Genomic DNA, 21,736 nt, shown 5'->3' on the forward strand with positions numbered 1-21,736 from the left:
ACTGACTAGTCTCCCAGTTCCTGCCGCCGAAAAACATCCCCACAGCATGATGCTGCCACAACCATGCTTCACTGTAGGGATGGTATTGGCCTGGTGATGAGCGGTGCCTGGTTTCCTCCAAACGTGACGCCTGGCATTCACACCAAAGAGTTCAATCTCTGTCTCAGACCAGAGAATTTTGTTTCTCATGCTCCGAGAGTCCTTCAGATGCCTTTTGGCAAACTCCAGGAGGGCTGCCATGTGCCTTTTACTAAGGAGTGGCTTCTGTCTGGCCACTCTACTACACAGGCCTGATTGTCATTATGGGGTGTTGTGTGTAGAATTCTGAGGAAAAAAATGAATTTAATCCATTTTGGAATAAGGCTGTAACATAACAAAATGTGGAAAAAGTGTTGTGCTGTGAATTCTTTCCAGATGCATTGTATATATTTAAGAACAGTATTTAGGAAATTAAGGAAAACAACACATAGAAAAATGTACTTTGTAATTACTGTAACCTTCAAAGAGCTAGTAGAAAAAGGAAAAAAAACATCAACAAACTTGTTCACACATAAAGAAAATAAACATACTCTGCCAGCTTCGTCCAGGACAAGAATAGAAACATTTTCACCACCACCCTCTTTGAGAATGTGAGCATCAACTCTGTGATCCAGGATCCCACCAGTAACCACCAGTTTTTTAAGATTGAACTGCCTACATAAAAAGACAAATAATACAAGTAAATCATGTAAAACAACGAAAATGTTTTAAATGTTGTATTGTTTCCATACATTTTCTACACAGTTCCCATCATCCATCCAATCTGTTCCACTTATCAATATCAATTTAGCCTGGTCATAACAAATGTGCCTGAAGGTGCCTTGACCTGGACCAGCATCCCATCCTAGGTTTCTACCTTGTATACAATGCTCCTAGGACATTCTGCAGTTCCCTGCAGCCATGACATGGGTGGACAGATAAAGATAAACTACAGAAAGGCAAAGAGCAAAATTTTCAGACAAAAAAATGGCAACAACAATAAGGATTATCATAAGGACAGCAAAGAGGAACAAATGAAACAAAGAAGAACTACTTCTGTTAAAGTAACCTCTCAAAGCAAAGTGGATTGCGAAAGAAGATATTACGTGTCTCTTATTCATAACCTTTTGCAGATTGACTGTATTGGGAACTAAGGGTCGCATGCTGCATGAGAAATCTAAAGGTCTTACAGTTAGCCATACAAAAATATTGCAAAAGGTTCATGAACAACTAGCAAATGTAGGTTTCTCAGTTAAAAAGCTAGGAAATATATCTTTATTTTATTCTAGTCCACTGTTCTTTACAGGTATCACCTTAGGATAGTTCACTATTAGTGATTTAATTATTGAAACACACAAATGCACATCCATACAAAAATGTATATTTGTGTTTCTTGCTTTCCAAGAGTAAAATTAGAACCGGATTATTCAAAGATAGTCTACTACTTTTTTACGTGACCTATCAAATATGTACTCTGACATTCTGTTACTTGAGTAAGATATCTTTAGCAACAAAGCATTATTTAAAAGAATTAAAAACAAAAAAAAAAGCCAATTGTGGAAATGTCATCTGTTCTAAGGTGGTAACAAAAACATTATAAATTCAAACATTAAATGATGACTCAGTATAAAGCTACACAAGATGCATTTGTTACAAAAAGAAAAGCAAATGTAATACTGTCTTGCCTTATACAGTATGTTTTAAGGTGTTAAACTATTTGCTGTGTTTCGAAGTATTTAATTTAATACGTAACACAGAATGTTTATAAATAAACTTACTTGGAGGAGATCTTTTTACACAGATGGTCAGTCAGCAGATAAATATCCCCTTTTTCCGTAGCGCAAACAGTGGCTCCATTGCTGGCAGCGACCATAGAAATTGACATATCTTTGTGATGCAGTGCAGAAACTTGGCGAGGGGAGGAGACATATCTGTCTCCATTAGGATCCAAAAGGTAACCTGAAAGTCCACGTTAAATGTACCATATTAATAATGTTCTACAGTAATGATAATTGTAACACAGTAATATCCATAATAATACAATATTTGATAGCATTTTTCAAGATGCTTCAGGGCATATTACAAATAAAAGCTTAAAATAACAGTATATTTATTTTGCCTGTTAAAACAGTCCGTTGTTCCTTAGAAAATGAAAATTAAACCGCAACACAACAGTCCAGTTCTAAATATTAAAGAATAAAATTCACTTTCAATGTGTAAGTTAACTATTGCTAGAGAAACTCAGACATAATGAAAAATGGAGTTTTAACAAATATACACAAAAAACATGCAACAAATGTCAGCTAAGAGTATGAAAGGTTTCATTCAGTTTAGACAGAAATTGTCAATATTTTCTGTGTACTACCCAGTAAGAAATCTAACCACATGTAGTATATAGAAATCAACTTTAATTGCTTTTTATAGATTGACTATTTCAGATATCAGCTTACACATGCATAATAGTAAAATTTTTTTCCTATTAGGAGGCATACTGTATTCCTGAAGGAAATAAAGTAGGAAATAGTAACATTCAAATAAACTATTTTGCTAAAGGGACTCAGCCTAATGAAGCAAGTTCTTATTTTCCAGTTCTTATGTTTTGGAGTCAATGTAGAAATAATGAAACTACGTTAGGTATTTTTTTTTTTAATTTATTAGAACTAGGGGAGCTTCGCTCGTCCACCCCAAGACACGGTTTAAATTTAAAGAGATTGTTATTTTCATGGGAATTCCTACATATGCATTATTTTCATTTTTACTTTAAAACATTTGTGAAAACATTACTTGTCCTTTATTTCCGGCCCACGGCGTAGTTAAATGTCTCTCTCGCAGGACGTATAACACTGCTCGCATGTGGTGGGGTGGTTTGGGCTGAACAAACGCTAAAAAGATGCCATCGGATCATCTGCTGTCTTTCTGCTAGCGAGCTGCGTGTTCCATTTGTCGCACTGTGCGTCAATCATTTCAAAGCCTGCACAGCAGCTGTCCTTTTGCCACTTTGCGTCTCTGCCGCTTGTGTTGTGAAGCCGGGGGAGGAGGTGGGGGGTGGAGGAGTTGGTCTGAATGCACGCTAAGGAGAAGCGGTCGTATCATCTGCTGGCAAGCTGTGTGTTTTCCTTGTCGCTTGCTGTTGTTTTAAGAGCTGGGAGCACATAAAGTTTGTCTGCCAAAAGCATTCCAATAACTGCTAGGTTAGATGCCTGTGAACTTGTTTTAAATGTTGTCTCACTGCCTTGTCTCACGTGATGTTAAAGTATCTCTCGCGGGACATCAAATTGTCTTCCGAGAAGATCATGTCTTGTCTCCCTCCCAAGATTTTTTTTTTTTATAACAGTGAGATATACCAAGGATATATGCATGTTCCCAGAGAATCATTGTCTTCTTTTTTGATTTAATTTTTACAGTTTTCATTTTCCATTGTTTGCTAATGAGCATGTTAGTATGGTTGACACGGAAGTAGTCATAACCTTTTAAATTTCAATGTTGTGAAACTGGTGAGAACAAATACTTACAGTCACATGGAGTAACCAGGACCGAGTCTGACAACTACTGCTAAGACATTTACTCTAATTTAACAGTTACTTGACTGGAATTCCAATCACTCAACCATCAAAAGTTGTCAGAATCAGTGACCAGTGTACTGTTTATATCAGTAAAATGAATGCAGTAAACACCTAAAATTGTATCATCATTTTAATATTACCATTAGAAACTTGTTAGGAAGGCAGGCTCTATTGTAGGAATGCAACTGGACAGTTTGACATCTGTAACAGAGCGACAGGCGCTGAGCAGGCTCCTGACAATCATGGAGAATCCACCTCATCCACTGAACAGGATCATCTCCAGACAGAGGAGCAGCTTCAGTCACAGACTGCTGTCACCGTCTTGCTCCACTGACAGATTGAGGAGATTGTTCCTCCACCACACTATGCAACTCTTCAGTTCCACCCGGGGGAGTAAATGCTAACATTATTCAAAGTTATTGTCTGCTTTTACATGCATTTTTATTACTCTTTAATTTAATATTGTTTTGTCAGTATACTGCTGCTAGATTATTTTAATTTCCCCTTGGGATTAATAAAGTATCTATCAGATTAAACTTTATCAATGGAAGACCAGTATTTGGCTAAGCTGCTTAAACTGTATTATTGGGCATTACTTTTATTAAATATAAAATATTGATAAATAAAAGTGGTCTTTAATTAACATATCAATTTATTAAAATATTTAGTGTTAGAACTTATGATGTTGTCCTGTTTGCTTCATCAGGCCGTGATCTTCAGCTCTCTCTGGATCGGTTCGCAGCGGAGTGTGAAGTGGCTGGGATGAGAATCAGCACCTCCAAATCCGAGAGCATGGTCCTCAGCCGGAAAAGGGTGAAGTGCCCTCTCAGGGTTGGGGGAGAGATCCTGCCCCAAGTGGAGGAGTTCAAGTATCTCGGGGTCTTGTTCACGAGTGAGGGAAGAATGGAGCGTGAGATCGACAGGCGGATCGGTGCGGCATCCGCAGTGATGCGGGCTCTGCATCGGTCTGTCGTGGTAAAAAGGAGCTGAGCTGTAAGGCAAAGCTCTCAATTTACCAGTCGATCTATGCTCCTACCCTCACCTATGGTCATGAGCTATGGGTAGTGACCGAAAGAACGAGATCGCGAATACAAGCGGCTGAAATGAGTTTCCTCCGCAGGCTGTCTGGGCTTTCCCTTAAAGATAGGGTGAGAAGCTCAGTCATCCGGGAGGGGCTCAGAGTAGAGCCGCTGCTCCTCCGCATCGAGAGGAGTCAGATGAGGTGGCTCGTGCATCTGACCAGGATGCCTCCTGGACGCCTCCCTGGTGAAGTGTTCCGGGCACATCCAACCGGGAGGAGGCCCCGGGGAAGACCCAGGACACGCTGGAGGGACTATGTCTCCCGGCTGGCCTGGGAACACCTTGGGATTCTCCCGGAAGAGCTGGAAGAAGTGGCCGGGGAGAGGGAAATCTGGGCCTCTCTGCTTAAGCTGCTGCCCCCACGACCCGACCTCGGATAAGCGGAAGAGGATGGATAGATGGATGGTGTTAGAACTTTTACTTTTGGAATTTAAGAAAAAAAAAAAAATGAGGTTGATCAAAACTAAGTTAATACATGGATTATACTTTTCTTCCCCATTGCATACGTTATTTTGACAGATAATATGCATTTTAAATCAGCATCATTGTGAGTCTATGGTAATAAAACAATTATTCATAAAATACACATTGAAATAATTGTTATTGGCAGTGGAAACACTGCGTAAACATTTGTTTTAAAATGATTTTTTAAATCATTAATTGTACTGCAGTTTCTACTGTTTAGATATACCTTTAATGTATTTTAAAGGTGTTTTTTTACATTGTACTAATTAGTCATTCTTAATTCTTAAGTCATTTTACTTATGCAGTACTTGTTTCTTACCCATCATACCGTATCCTACATACAAAAATAATAAACACAGTACAAACCCTTTTAATTTGTTTTGCATGGAACTGTCAATTACTTTATCAAAATGTATATTTGCATAGCATATCTTGCTGGCGAGTTACAGAGGAATGGCAAGTAGTTTTTGACTCCTTTACTATAAGTGCACTGCACAACCATAGGCAAGATGCTTATGATAACAGTAATAGGCTGTCTCATGTTTTATGTCATCTCTATTACAAGTAACAGATGCTGCTTTTGTTTTTGTATGTGCTTTTGACACAATGCTTTTTAGAGGCTCAGTTATTTTTTATCTTTCTTCTTGTCTCATTTTTCATTGTCCGATGCATACTGAAGATTCATGTTACACTTTCTAAAAAATGAATTAAGAACTTTTCTGAACAACAGTGTACAACAAAGCAAACAGTCAAGTCAATTAACAGAACAAAACCTTTGTATTCCTGAATTGCCACAGGCAGAGAAAGATTTTCATTGTCAGAAATAACTTTAGTATCATTAATACATCTGACATCAGCAAGACAAGTCATGGGAGTCTGAAAGCTTGAAATCTTTTTTCCCCAATATCACAGACAGTACAGACCAGTCAGTTCCACGGAAGAGTATCCAGCCTCCATAACCATGTAGATTTAAAAAGTGAGCAGAGTGGCAGCTATCTATCTATCTTCATGTGACCATGACATCTTTGTCATTGTGTTAAAACACCAACATTCTTTATTTCACATTTTTTGCTGGGTCATTAACAGTTTCTAGTTTACAGTTTAGTAACTATGATTTTCATTGCTGGGCAAATAAATGTGATTGGATCCTGAATATATGTTTTAATGGCTGTTGTAAATGTAATCCAGTTAAATTATTCACAGAAAAAAATCGATATATGAAACAAATGTTAAAAAGGGGTCTTTTGAGAAAATCGACCTGTCATCACAAGCAATATGTAACGGTACCAGTGTTTCTGATATGGATTCCCCTAAACTGTGGAATGGTCTTCCTGCTTCCATAAGAGATGCCCCTTCAGTCTCAGCCTTTAAATCTCGGCTGAAGACTCACTACTTCAGTTTAGCATATCCTGACTAGAGCTGCTGATTAACTGTACAGACTGCATCTCTGTTGTTAGTCATTAGCACTATAACATAAGTAACATGATAATTATATTTGAATACTAACCCTCACCTATTCTGTTTCTTTTCTCGGTACCCAAATGTGGCAATTGGTGCCACGGCCCACTTGCCAAGTGGTTTGCCTGCCTATGGTAAAGTCATCCCTGATGGAGGATCACAGGAATCATGGGAAAGAGGGGTCCTTCCATCGGAGCAACGTTATAGCCGTGGCATGGCCAAATGGGGAGGCAGCTAGATGGATGAGGTCTCCAGGACTCTTAAAATATCCAAACCCAATCATGTCATATCATCTACTGTTAAACCGTACTTCTAAAATTTTTATTATTATGCTGTCTTAAGGAATTGTTCTGTATATTGTATTGTATTGACACCCACTGCACGCCCAACCTACCTGGAAAGGGGTCTCTCTTTGAACTGCTTTTCCCAAGGTTTCTTCCATTTTTACCTACAAGGTTTTTTTTGGGAGTTTTTCCTTGTCTTCTCAGAGAGTCAAGGCTGGGGGGCTGTCAAAAGGCAGGGCCTGTTAAAGCCCATTGCGGCACTTCCTGTGTGATTTTGGGCTATACAAAAATAAACTGTATTGTATTGTATTGTATTGTATTGTATGTGAGCAACACTGGAGCACCACAACGAACAGTCCTGTCTCCTTTTATTTTTACTTTGTATGCCTCAGACTATAAACACCAGGTCATGTCATCTGCAAAAATTCACAGATGATTCTGCACTTATGGGATATAATGATGAAGGGGATGAGACAGAGTACAGGTGTCAGGTGAAGAACTTTGTTTCTTGGTGCAAAGAGAATCTTTTGCAACTTAACATCAGCAAAATCAAGAAACTGGTTATTGACCTTCATCACAAAAAAAAACAGCCTCTATGTCCAGTCACTATTTAGTTAGTGGATGCAGAGATGGTCCACTCATACAAGTAGTTGGGTCCACATTACTGATAGGTTGGAATAGCATTGGAAAACAGAGGAATAATACCAGTGAAATTTTCTATGCTGTGGTGTGCAGGGCTGGTGACATCACCTCAACAGAGGCCCACCAAATCAACAAGCTAATTAAAAGGGCAAGCTCAATTAAAGGACAGAAGGAAGTAACAAAGGAGAAAATTAAAACAAAACTGAGCACCATTATGAAAGATGCTGAACATCCTCTCTATAACACACTAAGGCTGAGCATTTTTAGCCAATAAATCTTTTAGCAGAAGTATATCAAGAAACAGCTCATTTATAATAGTAATACGTATGTATAATGTGTAACTGTGATGGTCAATTCAGAAGTTTTCTTGTTTTTTAATTTTCTTCCATTTTAGTCATTGTGATGTGTGTTCAGAGCACTAAGGATAGAGCTGCCAGGCAAGAGTAAAAGAGAAAGGTCTAAGAGAAGGTTTATAGATGTGGTGAGAGAGGACATGCCGCCGATGGGTGTAACAGAGCAAGATGTTGAGGACACGAAGATATGGAAAAAGATGATCCGCTGTGGCAACCCGTAACTGGAGCAGCGAAAAGAAGAAGAAAAAGTGTGTCTTCGGGTGGAGCGGGAGGGTTGTATGTTTATTTATCCACCTACCTATTTATCTGTTTATTTATTTAAACAGCTTCTGCAAAAAGTCAAATTTCCCCCTGGTGACAAATAAAGACCTATCTCTCAATCTAGGTTTTGAATATGGCTGACGCGGGCTACAAAAGAAAGTCCACAGGCCAGATCAAGTTTGACACCCCTGCCCTACAATAACTGTGTACAATCACCTACCTTATTTGATTGTCAATCTTTTGGCTCACTTGGCCCAGTCCTCCATAATGAATTGCTTCTTCTACAAATTCAGTTTTGTAGCACATACAAGATCATAATAATACTGAAACAACAATATATTATTTCTAAATCTGTTTCACCAATTCAATTACATATATTATTAAGAATATAAAAAATAAGTTTTGTTCATATTTCTGTGAAGCAAAACACTACTTTTAACAGTATTCTCCAGTAAATGTCTCAGTAAGGTCAGGCTAAAAAAAAAAAAAATTGTATCTAAACTGGGGTATGATGCATTTGTTTCAGTAAAATTATCATTAGCACATTGAGAGTTTAGCAAACACCTTTGTGCAGTGGGCAAATCTCTATTTACTGAATAAACATATTAACTAGGCACAAAGGATATATAGACATTTAGCCCTGTAAGACCGAAATAGTTTTGATGGGTTCACCACCATCCAAACTGGCATTGCTTACTGCGAAGCACTGCAAACATTTTTTGCTACGATTATTGAGACAAAGGTTTAAAAATATCAGCCTTGTGAAAAAGGACACCAGATCACACGTGTGACCAGGTTAGAAAAGTCATACGAGTATGTTCTCTTTCTGAATAGATTTTTTTTTTTTTTTGTTTGGTCTTACCCCTAAGAAAGCTTTTATCAGCATAAATGTACTACTCTGGCTGTAGTGCAGATTGTCTTAAGAGATTCAAAAAATGATTGTCTCCCCTAACAAGTTTTCTAAAATGCCTACACATTTATTTGCACCCAGTCCTGATGTAGTTGTAGGATCACCCCATGCAAATTGATGTATTAAACTCAAGCCCATCACTAAATCTGAGAAGATTACCAAAATGAATGCTTGTATTGGAAACAGAAAGCATTACATTAATTACTAATAAATCTCTTGAAAGAGACTGAAAAACTAGAAAAGCCAATTTCAGTCAAAGTGGTTGTCTCCACTAAGCCCTACACAGTAAACTCGTTACAGTAAACTACATTCTGCCTGTTCCATGTAACTAAGTTATGATTTGAAGTTTAGTGTATGCCATAAAAGTTCTCCACCTAGATTTGAAGCATAGCTACACCTTAACAATAGTTTATGCTTTAGAATTTATGGTTTACTATGGTCATCTTTTAAACTTTTCAACTGATATTTACCTCTCCCAATCCAGATAAACATGGGAGTCATAATTAATTACAGGAATTAGGTTTATGCTCCATTCCTAGAAATACCTGTAAATGCATAAAACTGCCTTGATTTGGTAAACTGTTTTGTCAAGACTTACAGGGATTAATTACTTGTTCCCTTAGTGCTCTTCAGAATTGAGTTATGATTTGATGTGCACTTAAAATGCATGTTATGAGACTTTCCCAAGACTAATAAGTAAAAGGGGGATAGTTTTTAAGAATTTAAAGTATTCGCCCAACCATACTGAATCGAAAAAGATTGCAGATTTATTCATACAAAGATATTTCATGGTGGATAACCATTTCAAGAAATTATATGACGTACATGTTGTGTTCTCACCTTAATATAAGAACTTAAATAAATTGTTGAATATTTTTTTAATAAATACTACTGTACATGAAGATTTTTTTGTAATTGAGATCTTTTCAAAACAGAGCTAAGAATCCAAAAATGACTCTATCAATCAAAATTAATACTACTAGGCACTAACATTGCAATTAGTTTTCTTGCAAGTAACAATTTAATCTACATCCTAAAATTCAAACTGTATTTTAATTTGCAACATTATTTAAAGTATAATTTGCCTTTGGAAAAATGTAAGGGTTTGTATATAATCTTACCAAGTTGGCCACCATTCAGCCCCATAGTATATACTGCATCCTTTGTCCAAAGAACTGTATGAAACCTGCCTACAGCAACTCCAATCACAGTCCGTCCTTTCAGTGTTTTAGAGAGTATCTGTTAAGAAAAGTCAAATATATATAAATATATATATATATATATATATAAATATATATACACACACAAACACACTTGTATATTCTGTTAAAATACTGTATGTATACAGTGTTTTGTCAAGGCTACATTACTGCAGCAATACTAGATATAACACAAAGATCCCTGCAAACTCTCATCTTATCAGATCTAAACATAACTTCCAAAAAGGACTAATCATGCGCTAAAAGATAATCTTGTCCTTTTACTTCCAGACCAATAAATGCTGCAGTTCTGCAGAGTGGCATTAACTGGGTATGGTCGACAAGAAGGCAGGAAATATGAAAAGTGACATTTCTTGCCAAAAGTTAAGCGTTTCTCTGAGAAACATTGTGTTTGTGACAAGAAACAAAAACTCTCATTAAGGTAAATTCTACATAGAATTATGGAGCCGTGAGCTGTGTTTGTCTGTTTGCTTTTATCATTTTAGTGCTAACTTTTACAAGTACTGTAAGTTTACACAGGATGTTACAAACTCACATCAAAATGTATGTTTTTTATTATATGATGATGATAATGATAATAATAGTAATAACAATAATAATAACAACAGTAATAACAACAGCAGCTTACCACTCAAAGCGCTTAACACTATAATCCCTGAAGCCTACTAAAGAATTCGTAATCCCGGGCCACCTTATATTCCTTTGCACCTCTCATCATCAGTATCCTTGTCTTGCAAATGTATCGATTGGGACTGGCAGCCGGCAGCCTGTTCACACATCCCCCCCACGGTGGCACCTGAAGTCATCTTAGACGCTGAAGTCTCTTTACCTGGCAGTGAGGTGTTTGAAATTGCATAGCTTGAATAATATATCGTTATATGGAATACATACATTTCATGCGTGTTCCATGTCTACAATGATCTAAGTAAATGTAGATGACAGGAAATGCGAGGCAAGAAATGTTGAACACATAACAGAAACAGTAAATTTTTCATCTTACTACAATAATGACAAAATGCAGACGTGAAGTGTATAATGTGTGAAGACTTCACAAAAGGTATAACAAAACAAGTGTTTGTTCTAGAATATAACCAAAGAAAAAAAAATCATTAAATTTACATGTTGCTGTCAATGAGTAAAAATCGAAGCTCAAATATCAGCCGATGTGTCTGTTTGGCTGGTGTAGAGGTAAGAACTGCTGTCTTGTAATCAAGAGGTAGTGAGTTTTAGTCAGGATAATTCCTGTTTTGAGTAGTGAGCTGCTGTTATTATTACTATAATATAATAAAAACATACATTTGATTTCAGTCTGCAACACCCGGTGTAAATTAAATCTACACATGTGCAAAACAAAAGTGGACTATTAGCTCAGTGATAAGGAGATACAAGCTTCGCGGTGTATGTCAGGAAAATTGAGGTCAGGGACAATGAAAAAAATAAAGCTTCAGGGATTCTAGTGTTAAAGAAACACAGAGTTAAAAACTTTTCTGAACAACCGTGTACAGCAGAGAAAACAGCCAAGTCAATTGACAGAATACCTTTGTATTCCGGAATCACCACAGGCAAGAAAAGAAATAAAGAAAGGAATTATTATTAATATTCAGTTGATTGTGTTTTCCTGGAAATGTTTGACGTAGCAACAAAAGCACACTATCAGAAGTATGAATAAGATATTATTTATCTTGATTTCTTGAAGGCTTTCGGTAAAGTACCAAGTCAAAGGTTAGTGATCAAACTAAAAGAAGTGGGAATTTAAGGCAGTGCACATAGGTTGGTTTAATATTGGCTCAAATACAACAAGCAAAGGTTTAAGGGGAGGGGAGCTTTATCAGGATTAGGTGATGTTAAAATTGGTCTTCCTCAAGGATCAGCACTGGATTCACTGCCTTTTTTAATGCACATTAACAATATTTAATGTAATTAAATGTAACATGTTACAGGTAGGAAATGTTAACTCTAAATACACAGTGTGTGGAGTACAAGTCAATGGAGGTTATACTTAAGTTATAAACACACTAGATTGAACTCAATTGGAGTACCGTGTACAGCTTTGGCCTCAGTATTACTGAAAAGATGCTACAGAAAGTCCAGAGCAGAGTGATTAGGCTGATTCTGGGACTAAGAGGTATGAGCTATGTGAAGAGAGATTGAAGGACTTCAAACTTCTTAGTACAAAAAACAGACTTTTGCATAACAAGGTTGAAAAGTTTAAAATTACAGAGATAATTAATACAGCAGAACCCAGCAATTAAATTAAAAGAAATTCTTAAAAAAGGTGGACATAATTGTAAACTTTAATATAGAAAAATTCGGACAAATGATAAAAATTTTTTACTTAGGTAAAGAACTAGAAGACACACAATTACCAAGTAGTTCGGTAGGGAGACCAACTAGAGACCTTCAAAGCTCAACTTATTTTGAAAAATTTAAGTATATAGAATTGGGGGGCATGTTGGGCTAAACGGCCTGTCATAGTCACAACTACTAAAATATTCTCAGACATTTGTCAATACTTTAACAAGACTCAGAATAACTTGGAATAAATATTTTGGAAAAGTTCAAAGAACGTTTAGCATGATTATATCTCTTTGTCTAGAAATTTCAATCTCCTACTGATTTGAATGGCAACAACTGTGAGAGTTTACACTACTAATCAACAGCATTCACAGGATTTACAAAATAAATGAATTAACACAAACACTTGCCTGTTTTGGTACGTTACACATAGCAGGAGGTGGTACAATTCCCAACTGGTGAAAGTTATTCAGCCCAAAACTAAACACACATCCATCATCAGTCAGCACAACTGTATGATCTTTGGCAGCAGCAACATGAGTGCAGTGATGACCAAGAAGACCTTCGACAACACAAGGAAACTAAAAATCATATAAAAAAAAAAAAAAAAAGCAACAAAATTAATTAAAATAATTAAACTGAAACACCAGAAATACATACAGAGATCAGTATAATCTAAGAATGAAGTTCTTAAATCCTTGAAAGGCTACATTTAATACTTTTACTTTCTCTGTAATGTTCCACATGTGCAACAGACTTATCTTCAACAAATAACTAAACTTGCTTAATGCAATAAACAAAATAATACAATTTACTTATAACATAAGCATAACAGAAGATGGTTATATGCAAGTTTAGATAGAGAGAGGGATACTACATATAGATTGCCCGCTGGGCAAAACAAAATGAAGCACACCTATGAAAAGTGAGCCATAATGTTGTTGCTTGTCTTTTTATGTGAATGCTTCACTACACAATTGGTTTACTGTTACATCCGTTGGATAACACGTTTCTTTGGATTTTTGTTCTTTTCCAGTGCCCAATTGTTCATGTGAGTTCAACTCAGTTGGAAAACGTCATCATCTGGGGAGTGCTCCCAAACTAGCTCAAATTTTTCACTTACATAGGACAGAATTTTACATAACTTTCAGGAGGATGTTCACAGGGGATTTAATTTCTTAAATACACCCACATTACCTGAATCTCCAAAACTAAACTGTGTCATGAATGTTGATTGTTTTTTGATTAGTGTTTTATAGGATAAATCGTGTTTGGGTGGCACACACCTTTGTCTCCACAGCTTGCCTCACACATGTGATTTGCTTGCACGGGGTTCATGGTTTTCACATTTTTACATCTTATTTAGTGCAATAAACTTAGAATAATGTTTAATCATGGGCCCAAAACATATTCACAGATTTTCACATCAGCAACCCTAACCCCCACAAATTACAAAAGATAACTCTCTTTATAGACAGATACAGATGAAGGACAGAAACAAACAAAACAAAACATAAAATTGCAACAGCCTAGTTAAAATTCTTCTCTTCTATAGAAAAAAAAAGCACATTTTAAAGTTAGGAACTCAATCTCTTTGTTTTGGTACATCTTACCTCTCCCCCAGTACAGAGTTTTGCTGAGTGTATGTGTATGAGATGCTGCTCTGAGCATTCCTTCTGGATTTATAAAGATATTGATACCAATAACAATATTCTCTTTCACATTGGTCACACTTTCTGGTCGTGGGTGGTACTGCGGTTTCTCTTTGAGGTTCAAACCCACTGTGTCAGATGTCTTGTTGATATATATATATATATAGATATAGATATATAGATATATATATAGATATATATATAGATATATATAGATATATATATATATAGATATATATATAATATATAGATATATATATAGATATATATATATAGATATAGCATATATATATATATATATATATATATATATATATATATATATATAGTATATATATATATATATAGATATATATATATATAGGTATATATATATATAGATATATATATAGATATATATATAGATAGATATAGATATATATATAGATATATATAGATATAGATATAAAAATAATATAATTATATAATATAAAAAAAAAAAATTAATCACACCTACTGGGTTAGTTGGTGGTCAGTCACCTACCATTTTCAGCAAGACAAATGTGTGTCCTTACGTAAGGTCTAAATGCTTTTCTTACAAGGTTTCTGACTTGTGGTCTCCTCATCCAACTCCAATACAAATTTTCCACTCATCCAGTCCTGCACTGGTTGCCCTTTCAAATAAAAGGAATTGGTCCAACTTTCGTTATGGCCACACTATATACAGTAGTTTATGGTGTGCTGCTCGGAAACAGCAAAAATTATGGCCAGGTTGACAAAATAAATACATACAGGTATCTGGGTTGTGCTCAGGTTTTTAAAGGAAGGAGCAGACATCTTGCCATTGCTTTCTCAGCTGCACCCAAGCCTATCCTTTTTAGTTGACTACTGGAGCAAAGTTTCGTAGATCAAGGTTGCCACTCATTGAATTATGGCTCTTTTGTTCAAACTCAGGTGTCCAAACAGTGCAACAAAGTGCTGTTATTGAAAGTTACTTGGTATGCAATCGGTCATTTCATCAAATAAGATGTAGAAGCTACATTCCAAAGACAGGCCAGTTCAAAGAGAAGCAGAGACATTTTAGCTGATACACAGTATCACGGTTCTGGCTTTTTAAGCCACGGACCAGTGTTCCAGACAGATCAGAATAAATAATGCCAGTCTGTCCTACATATTACTTCCTGTTCAGAAGTTGATGTCCATTGAGTCATGTCTTATGTCAAAATACAAGAGATGTAAAGTATTACCCAAGTGATAATCCTTGAAAAGCATCACCACTTTATACTGTACTATGATTTAGAGACATTCCAATTCTAGTTTATGTTATCTAAGCTAGCAGGATTATATTTGGTTACCTTAGACGTGCAATTGTAACAGAATACAGACAATTTTGTCATAAACACTATATATTATTCTTGTGAAATCATTACTAATCTTCATTATTGTCAATTATCTCAATAGTGTCTAATATTCTAACATTTTTTTATTGGTCCACAGGTTTTCTCTTGTTTTTGTCAATTAGAAGAATTAAACCTGTCTATTTCCCTCTTCACTAGATTTTCCCATTTCTACTTTTCTAACATTGGTTTCAAATGTGGGGAGGTTTCCTTTTTTTTTTTTTTTTGTTTTGCAGTCTATTCATGGAGACAGCTCATCTAAAAGATTTCGACCCATTAAATATTTCTCAGTCTCATTAGAGACATAGATGTGATGCAATATTTTTATTTCTCTGCTTGCCAACATTATGCAGGCTTCTTTAATATGAGCTGGCTTGGTGTTGCATGTATCTTGTGTCATATGGTTCAATACGGAGCTGCTTGCTTAAATGCCTCAGTTCACGTCTGACTATATTGAACACTGAGCTAAGCAAGAAATTTCAAAAATGTATAATACTGGATGCCTTTTTCGATGTCTATGCGGAGGCAAATTTTTTTACATTTTCGCTTTGTTTTAACAGGCCTAAATACTCTTAAAAGCAGTGTCCAGGATCTCACCATACAACCAGATAGACAAGTGGGGGTGTCACACCTCCTCCTCTAGTGACCCCTTCAAGGGGTGGAGGCTCTCCCATCTGTGATGGAGATACTTCAATCTTACGTACGTGGTCTGGGGCAAAGAACTCTTCAAGCCTTTAATACAGTACAGTAAAACAGCTTTAGCCTTGAATGATTATAGTCCCTATTGTTTTTGCAATTGCCTCTTAATTGCCATTTCCACATCAGGCTTTTAGGTTTACCATTTGACAGAAGTGTAGTGCTGCTCCATTTAGTTTTAGGGGTTTACTCCATTTCATTGATCTGCACCATAAATATGTTCGGCTGTGGAAATATTGACATGCAGAACATTTACTTTCCCAAGCTTGAAATGAAATAAAACAATGTCTTTGATTGATAGCCACAAGTTTGAAATATACAGCTCCTTAAAATTCATGTCAATTTCCCTTCTTTATAATTACTAGCCCCTGCGGTGGGCTGGTGCCCTGCGCCCTGTGTTGGCTGGGATTGGCTCTGGCAGACCCCCCGTGACCCTGTAGTTAGGATATAGCGGGTTGGATAATGGATGGATGGATAATTTCTAGCAGTGAAACAGCATTCATCCAGAGCATAGTTTTATTGGTCTCTGATGCTTCCCTATTTTGGCCTGATGAGCTGCAGTCACTAATGCTGATCTATCGAAACAGGCCACATATTCGCACAACGGTTTTACAAAATTTTAGAAACCCAATAAGAACATTAATGTGGTCTTTCAATCCACACTCAAATAGATTTAGTCATGGTTTTATAGAGTATCAGTTTCTCGTGTTCAGGGGCAGTGGGTACAAATGAGATATTCTTCTATTTTACTGTCCCATTTACTCCGATCTAACTTTTCTGCTTCTCGGGCTATTTCTCCTACACACCTTAAATATCTATCTAAATATGAGTCAAAGGGAAGGCCATCAGCAGTGCCTGTGGCGTTTATCTCGCATAAATTAACACAGAAAGATGGTTGTATAATGACTCAGTTAATTATCTGTTTTACCTTCAACAATGCCAGTAATTAAAAGATTTAACAAGATTCTGATTCAGGGATGCCAAAAATAATGTAGGAAAACAGTGTATTTTAACTCGAGTAATTTTGCCTTCAGCAATGCTGGCAATTAAATTTCGTAAGGCTCCCACTTAATTTTCCTTACCTTTCTATATAGGAAGGGGTCTCCATACATTAGACTTATATTAAGGTAACTCAAGTGCACTTGTATTAAGTAACAGAACACCACAATTTATTGATAAACACAAGGATTATATAAATATGATTACTGTATATACACTGACACAGAAGACAGGACAGACACACATATAACATAGAAAAGGTTGGTTGTTTACTAGTGGTTTTAGAGTTCTAATTTATCTTGACAAACAGTTTTCAGGTTGATGACCAATATTGTGTGGACTGGCTGTTGTTGTTGCTCTGGGTTCAAGTGGAGGATTTTTGTTGCATTGACGTGCATTTTCATTCTTTGCCAAGTGGTACTTTGTTCTCTGCTGTCCCCTCCTCAATTTCATATGGAAAAGGCATTACTCTTTCTATCAAAGAGTATAGGTGCTCAAGTTCCTTTCTTGAAGTAATGGCTGATTCTCAGTATTCAGAGACCAGGCTCAATCACTGGCACAGAGCTTGGCCTGTCAGAGACACACACATTGCAAAATCTGCTCTTTGTATTTCTGAAGGATCCACTGTAGAGGTGTCAACTAAACTCTTAATTACACCTTTGTTATCATATGAGGTACAGAGCTGACCAAAGTTTGGTACGAGCTGCAGTTTAGCCATTTACTGATGTGGGGCAGAGTGAAGGGTGACCTGCAGTTGAATTTCTACATTACTTTTAAATCTGCTGACTTAAGACTTGTGTGCCACTAAATTTAAATATAAAATAAAAAAAAAATGGCTGCACGTAATGCCTTATAAAATACACTGATGCAGAGCCTACTAACCAGACAGTTAGACAAGTAGACTTCACACGTGTTTTTTTTTTGTTTTTTTAAAGACCTATGGAAGCCACATGTGAACATACCACAGAAGAAACCTAGGTAACATTGACCATGGCTGGTAAAATATTGCGAGAATGAATCATCAAACAAAATAGTTTATATATATTAACAATGTCACACAATCTTATCAAAATGATATAAAAAGAACAAAAAATGCATAAGGGGTTGTAGAATGCAATATACAAATACAATGAGAAATGTCAGTTAAATTATTAATAGAATATGAACAAGACTTGTTTGTCTCATTCATAAGCAGAACATCCACCATTTCTTACTTTCGAACTTAGTTTATGTTCATTTTCAAGAAACGCATCTCCCTTTGATGCAGCCTTGTGTTGTCAACATAGCTGGAAGAAAGAAATTACTTGCAAAGTGAGATGATTTGCAGTTGTTTTCATTTTGTAACAAAAAAGGGAAAATGTATAATAATGTTTACAAAAAAAAAACAAACATGCCATGTTTGCTGTAAGCAAAACTAGCATGATACGCCTTGTCCACACATTGTACACTGCCATTATTTTACATTTTGCCTGTAATACACATAGCTCCCTAATCCAATTCAAGGCCACCACATACAGTATGGTTCAAACAAAATCTGAAGTTCTGCTCTTTGTTTACAGAGTCTAAGTAAAGATGAAGAAAAAATCCTGAACAATTTTCAGGATTTTATATCACCCAGATATAATATCCAGTCATTCAGATGGCTACATTAGAGGCTTGTCAGAGCATCCCCAGAGAACATACTCAGAACCTGGTAATGTCTATGAATTGTAGACTTCAAGCAGTCACTGAATGCAAGGGATATGCAACAAAGTACTAAATATTACTGCTTTAACAGATGTACTGTTGCTATATCCCAAACATTATGGCGTCCGGAAATTGGGGTGACTGTGTGTAAAAAGTGATGTTATTTCTACATGGTGTGACCAAAATGTATACAAATTCCCTTAAATGAAAGCCTTTCAATATGCACTTTAATTATGACTTGTTTGAAATTTAATTTCAAACTGTGGAGCAGAGTGATAAATATGTAATTGTCCTAAACATTATGGAGGGCACTGTATTTATTATTTCTTGAAAAACAAATCAATAGATAAACTCTGAATGTATTGTGGAGAGAAAAAAAAACAAAAAACACACAAACGTCATGAACAGATTTACTTATACCTATGTGATCTCTCTCTTAATCTAACCACATTATCAGTCTGACTCAAGTGCCTTTTAAACAAGAGAACAGGAATGTGATAGGAAGCGGAATGGCACCCAAGGTGGGCATGAGGAAAATCGGTTAGGTGCTAAAGGATACAGGCTGGAATTTTTTCAGAACCAGCCGTGAGCAAGGCATGAAGGCACATTGCAGACTCAGTGTGGGTCAATCCATACAGACCCCCATACAGATTTTGGTTGGGGGTGGAGGTTTAAAGTGAAATGAATTTAGGAAGCACTGCATAGTGTGATACAGAACAAAAGGAATATGTTAAATGAGAGGTACTTACAAGATAAGTCTGTTCGTCTCCATGGCCCAATCTGCCACCTTGTCCATGTCCACAAGTGTAAACTGTACCTTTCTGTGAAAGAAACACCGAGTGGAATTTGCACAGTACTACCTAGAAGGATTTAAATAAATAAAATAAATAGAAAATAGAACTTAAGTAAATATATTTATATGCTTGTAACAACTGCTCATGATAAAACAGTTTTTATTTACATTTGTACGGAGAGAAATTGTAATCCTTTATGACACTGTTGTGAATTTTGTACTGCATTTTAAATGCTAGTAAAAATAAAGTGTATGCATAAGACCGCCATAAATGTTTGGACCAAAAAAAAAAAAAAAGTACTCTGCATTGTGTTCTATTGTGTAAAGCTAAATAAAATCCGACTCTGGCAAGAAAAGCATAAAGAGCAGCATCATCCGTCAATAATCCAACCAGAAGACTCTGTACTTGAAGCAACAAATGTGGTTGATGCTTCATTGTGAGGTGCAGCTTATGTAGGAGGGGAAGAGTCTAATGAGGAAAAGAATGGCAAGGGGGATGGAAAATTTGAAAGGCAAAGTTAATGCTCAACCCCCATTATTTACTTAAAAAGACCAAGTAATCAATAGTCAAGTAGTCTCCTTTTAAGAAGTATATGCTGTAAAAGTAACACTCCAAACATGTTATACTGAACAGTTTGTCTTTGAGAATATTTTCATTCACCAATACAAAGTTTGCAAATGACAAAGTCACCAGATTATACTGCAGAAATAGAGCCTACACATCCGTTTGCAGTGGTTGAAACAAAACATACCAAGAGACGGCCCAGATTTGTTAAGCAAGTTAGATAGAATATTTTTGACATCCTATTAGTATCAGACTGGTACTAAAATTTTATCTTTGGTATTGATATCAGATTTTGGACCTCACTACCAGTACCAAAACCTAACAGATAGAAGTTTGGAACAGTTTTATAATATGGTATAGGTGCATATACGTCAGACTTACCAGGAAAAGAGCAAAACAAATGGCATAATCTCACAGGATTTCAAAAATCAGTGGCATTATAAAAAGAATGTTTATGTAATTTTGTGTGGGGAAAAGCAAAGTTTGAAACAATTTTTATATTCAAATTCAATAAGTAAAACTTGTTTGAATGGAAAACCAGGAGATATACTGCTTATGGCCATTGTTTGATTAAAGTTCTCAGAGATCACAAACCCACCTTTCTTCATCAACACAATCCAGTCTGATAGACTTTACCCTGAAATGGTTTATTTCATATTTAAGACACATTTTGCAACATAAATTTTCATTCTAAGAAAAATGTACTGTATATCAACTTCAGTTTCAAAAGATTAATTATGCAGTGAAGTATATTTTTTGAATTTCTGTGTATTATTTTACATGGATTTCAGTGCTTATTAATAAATGTGGCATACTACTATGACCATATGTATGTAGCATTTAATGCAAAAAAGAAAATCAGTCAATTTAGCAATTTACTATTTGTAAAAACCCAACCTGAAATTCTCATGGATGCCTATAAAATCTCCATTCATTACTACATGGGGGGGCACTTCATTCATTGAAAACAAAATTCAGACAGGACCTGAAATACCAGCAGGTCAAAAATGCAAGCAGCATAAGATTAAAAAATTACTATAGAGCATCACAGTTTTCAGCTATCATAAAAGTAATAAAAACAATCTGTGGAAAAGGCATTTAAGAACAATTCATTTTAAAATGATGGTTACTAACTTTTTCACTGTATACATCTCCTAAACGAAAAATTCTCACTAAGCTGCCCATCACTTAAAATATATCAAGGTGCACTCCCTACACTGTTAGGCAAGCACTCCCAATATGCATGAACTAACTGTTGTTTCTGCAATAAATAACATACAATTGATTTGTGCTACATTTGACTCCATGAATGAAATATTTCTTTCCAAAACATTAAGAAATGAAATGCTTTTTGGATTAATACAGTTATCTGCTTATATATAAGGTTACCAATTTAAAATAAGGTTTTTCCACAAGAAAA

At 35.9% G+C, this 21,736-nt stretch overlaps 1 protein-coding gene across 3 annotated transcripts in view; it reads right to left on the minus strand.

The window, feature by feature from the left end:
- ibtk (inhibitor of Bruton agammaglobulinemia tyrosine kinase) overlaps positions 1 to 21,736 on the minus strand; it is a 135,136-nt gene that overhangs the window by 100,379 nt on the left and 13,021 nt on the right. For all 3 annotated transcript variants that reach the window (XM_039747832.1, XM_039747836.1, XM_039747835.1), the window contains exons 5-9: positions 19,708 to 19,818; positions 12,960 to 13,130; positions 10,156 to 10,273; positions 1,797 to 1,977; positions 570 to 693 (exon numbers count right to left, since the gene is read on the minus strand). In XM_039747832.1, coding sequence (XP_039603766.1) covers positions 570 to 693; positions 1,797 to 1,977; positions 10,156 to 10,273; positions 12,960 to 13,130; positions 19,708 to 19,818 — 705 coding nt within the window. The remainder of the gene's footprint in view (positions 1 to 569; positions 694 to 1,796; positions 1,978 to 10,155; positions 10,274 to 12,959; positions 13,131 to 19,707; positions 19,819 to 21,736) is intronic.

This window comes from Polypterus senegalus, chromosome 3, assembly GCF_016835505.1.
Source record: "Polypterus senegalus isolate Bchr_013 chromosome 3, ASM1683550v1, whole genome shotgun sequence".
In the NCBI taxonomy this organism is placed as follows: Eukaryota; Metazoa; Chordata; class Cladistia; order Polypteriformes; family Polypteridae; genus Polypterus; species Polypterus senegalus.